Source organism: Sarcophilus harrisii, chromosome 5 (assembly GCF_902635505.1).
Source record: "Sarcophilus harrisii chromosome 5, mSarHar1.11, whole genome shotgun sequence".
In the NCBI taxonomy this organism is placed as follows: domain Eukaryota; kingdom Metazoa; phylum Chordata; class Mammalia; order Dasyuromorphia; family Dasyuridae; genus Sarcophilus; species Sarcophilus harrisii.
Window position 1 is genome coordinate 86,195,580 of NC_045430.1, and position 4,234 is coordinate 86,199,813.

General features: G+C 33.5%; 1 protein-coding gene across 1 annotated transcript; it reads right to left on the reverse strand.

Moving 5' to 3' along the window:
• Nucleotides 1-1,913: 1,913 nt before the first annotated feature.
• LOC100923367 (olfactory receptor 6C1-like) lies at nt 1,914-2,873 on the reverse strand. Its single transcript, XM_012551855.2, has one exon. The coding sequence runs from the start codon at nt 2,868-2,870 to the stop codon at nt 1,914-1,916; it is 957 nt and encodes a 318-aa protein (XP_012407309.1). The 5' UTR covers nt 2,871-2,873.
• Nucleotides 2,874-4,234: the final 1,361 nt, after the last annotated feature.

The following is a 4,234-nucleotide window of genomic DNA, read 5'->3' on the forward strand; positions in this document are numbered from 1 at the left end:
GACAGAGGGTGATAATTAAGGGAATATCAATTTTCTCATTAGGGATGCATTAATTGCAAAATTTAATGGGTGACCACCTTTAAGTATGTGCATGTGTGTGTTGGAGAGGGGAGGTTAAAGGAGTAGATGATGGGGCTTAAGGAGATTCAGACAATGACAGTTTAGGGAGCCTGAGAAAGAACACATATGGATATTAAAATCTTCAAGTAAATGGAGTTGGGCAAGAGAGGAAAATGGTCAGCCAGTGTTAAACTTCTTCAGAAAAGAGTCAAGAATAACCTGGGAGCTGATATGCTACAATTATAATAATGTTAATTCCATGGAATCCTATAATTAAATTCAATTTGAAACTTTAATTGAATGAATGAGAGAATAGGGAGAGTAAAGATAAACCAGTGCTGGAGAAGATAATCAAGGATTCAATGTAGTCAGAAGAAAGCTTGGTTTCCCTGAATAATAAAAGATGGCAAGTATATGAGAAAATAGGTGCAAGATGAACAGAATTGTGTTTACTCTGGAAGGGGAATTGCCGAAGACACAGTGGGAAGGGAGGCCAGAAATGAATTGGGACATAAGTGAGATTAGACTGAGGAAAATTAGGATGAAGGAATAGGAAATAGCCAGTTTTCCACAAATTAATATATTTATTTTAATAGTTCATATGCTGGATTTACTACAGCAGAACAGAATAGAAGCCATAGGGTCAATAATTGGTGGCAGATAGGTAGGAAAGTTCATAGCCTCCAAGGACTGTTGTGAAGAGAAGCAGAAAGGGCTTGCATTTTCCATTAACATAGACACTAGTGTAGTGGAAACAAAAAAAGAGTATTGGGTGATGCTCTATGGAATATTGTTATGTGAAAGTCACAAAAGGAGAAAAAAAGGTGCAAGGTATATATGAAAATGTTGCAAGATGTAACCTAAAAGGGATTCTAATGATTTTATATACATACATGTATATTTATAAATATATATATATATAAATACATATACAGACACAAATATATATATATATGAATAAATGATGCTCTTAAGAAATGTTGTTATATGAGCATAAGAGGAACTAGTAATATAGCTAAAATAAAAGATGTTTATTGGATGTTCATGTGCTCTAATCATGCCTTAATGATTTCATGGGTAAACTAGGAGGAAATCCAGCAATTTGCATTAAGTTCCTATAAAACTTTTGGGAGAATATGGACAAGAATCACACAAAATGGGCAGGCTTGGATGGATGGCACTCTGCATCAAGGGCAAAAACACCCAAATTGAAATTACAAATTAGTTTGGACATTTGAGTAAGAATAGCAATCTTCCACTAAGGAAACAACTGTAACTATATATGGAGGTGATTTTGGCATCTTGAATGCTATGGTAGTGTAGCATAACTTCTGACACAAATTATGTTCTATGATGCCAAGTCCTATTAAAATCAGGATGATTTGTATTAAGGTCTTTACAATAGACAGCTTCATTAGCTGTAAAATAGAAAGTAATGATTAATTTTTGGAAGAGGCTATAGCAATTCAAAGTTCATTTCTTTAGGCATAGAGGTAGTTTGAAATAAATTTATACAGAAAATATCTATATGCAATAGCCAATGAACCAATAAGAATTTACAAACTATCTTGTTTGCGTGAGACATTCAGCTGTAATTCAGGAAATATAATGACAAAAAATTAAGTAAATTCTATCCTCAAAGAGCTTACATTCCCTTGAGGAGACAACATGTATATAAACAAATGTATACAAATAAAATGCAAGAAAATTTTGGTGGGAGAAATTAATTTATAAATTTAAAAAATCTTTTAATATTGACATATCCGAAATATAATGACAAAGTGATATGAGGAAGGTGACAAAACATTGAGCAGTCAGTAAGAAATCTCCACTCCTCATTACATTTTTTCAAATCAGTTCAACAAATCTTTTCCTTTGTTTGAAGAAAATAAAATCTTCCTTATCATGTCCATGAAGGCTTGTTTCACTTGCTGATTCCTTAAGCTATAAATGAAGGGATTCAACATGGGGGCTACTGATGTATTAAGCACAGCAATTCCCTTGCTTAAAGAGACTCTGTCTTTTGCTGAGGGTTTGATGTACATAAAGATGCAGCTGCCATAAGAAATAGAGATGACAATCATGTGAGAAGAACAAGTGGAGAAAGCCTTTTTCCTCTGACTGACTGAGGGGATCCGTAGAATTGTTCTGATGATGTATATGTAGGAAAGGATGATTAATGCTAATGTAAACATAAGAGTCACCACAGCCCAGGAAATACCCATTGTCTCTAAGAATTGTGTATCTGTGCAGGATAGTTGTAAGAGGGGAGAAAAGTCACAGGTAAAATGGTCAATGATATTATCAGCACAAAAATCAAGCTGCTGTATCAGAATGATTGCTGGAAAGATGATCATGAATGAAATAAACCATGAGCAGAAGACAAGCAATGTACAGACTCTGTTGTTCATGATGGTTGTATAATGTAGGGGTTTGCAGATGGCAACATAGCGATCATAAGACATGGCTGCTAGAAGGTAAAATTCAGTTCCTCCTAAGAGAATTATGAAAAACAATTGAACCATGCAGCCACTGTAGGAAATAGTATTGTTCTCAGTAATAATTGTGCCCAAGAATCTGGGAATACAAGTAATTGTAAATGAAATTTCTAAGAAAGAGAAATTCCGGAGGAAGAAATACATTGGGGTCTGTAGATGAGAATCCAGCAAGGTGAGGATGATGATAGTCACATTGCCAGCAATGCTGAGAATGTATGCCAATAAAAGGAAGAAGAAAATGACCATTTGAAGCACTGGGTCATCTGACAATCCCAGAAGGATGAATTCTGTTACTTGTGTGTGATTTTTCATGTTTGTTTTCTATCTTTTTCAGTAGATCTAAAATAAAAAGAAAAGAAAAGTGAACTAAGAATATAAAGCAACAGAAAACACAGATGGGTTATACTTGAAATGATGCAAGGACAAATAATCAGAATTAATTCATTCAATCATTCAAATACTTGTTAAATCACTGTTATGTTACGATAGTCAGCAGGAAGGGGTTTTCAAAGATAAATAACAAAAAATGGTTTAACATGATTGGGAAGATGTGTACCCAAATAGAATATTAGGGAGCATATAGTTAAGTACCATATAAAATAAGTTTTTCCTAAATACTGAGAAATAAGAACTTCCCCTTTCATCTTAAACTTATTATTTAAATTGATATGTAAATGTTCACAATCTACATACATTTTTAGGCTTTTCTTATAATACCATCTTTTGATTAATTATATCTTACTCGTTAAATGGAGGCATTTACATATTTCCCCATTATATTTTAATCTATTTTTTCCTTTTGCCAGTCAATTAGGGTTAGGTGACTTTCCCATGGTTACACGGCTAGGAATTGTTAAATGCATAGGGGTCAAATATGAATTCAAGCTCTCCTGATTCCAAGGCTAGTACTCTATCCACTTCACCATCTAGTTGCCCCCATAATAATGTCTTATCAGCTGTAAAACAGGTACAAAGTAACTATCTCTGGGATATATACCTGAGCACTGGATTACTATACACTTTCTACTTCAGAAGTAACTGATGTTTAGTCCTTCTCTTACAACAGGTGTATTTACTATCTTTCCTTTCACTCTTTAAGAAGCCACTGTTATGGATACATCACTGGATACAGCACTAGAGCTGGCATTAGTAAAACCTTTATTTCAAATGCCACTAAAAACAATTACCAGGTGTGTGACTCTAAGCAAAAACTTTAATCTTAGTTTTCTCAAGTGTAAAATGGTAACGATAATAATATCTACCTTGCAGTATTCTTGTGAGTCGCAAATGAAAGAATACTTGTAAAAAATTCTTAGCACAATGCCAGGCACATAATAAATATAATTTCAAAGCTTATTTCTTTTCTTTCCTGTCTTGTGTGTATCTTTATCATCTACTAGATCTAGAATGCAATATCATACATGCTCTATTTAAGCCTGAAAATTGAGGGTTTCAAGTTTTGTAAAATAATATTTTCAACTTTATCAGTTACTACTACTTTGGTATTCATAAATTATTGCATAAATATATAAACAGGTTAAACTCCTTAATATATATTCCAGTTGCTAAATGATTTTAAATCCTATAACCTACTCTTCACTACTTAGTCTCACATGGGGAAAGTGTTTCCTAGATCTTGCCAGCAGCACACTTTCATGATTTCCACTAGTTTTCTT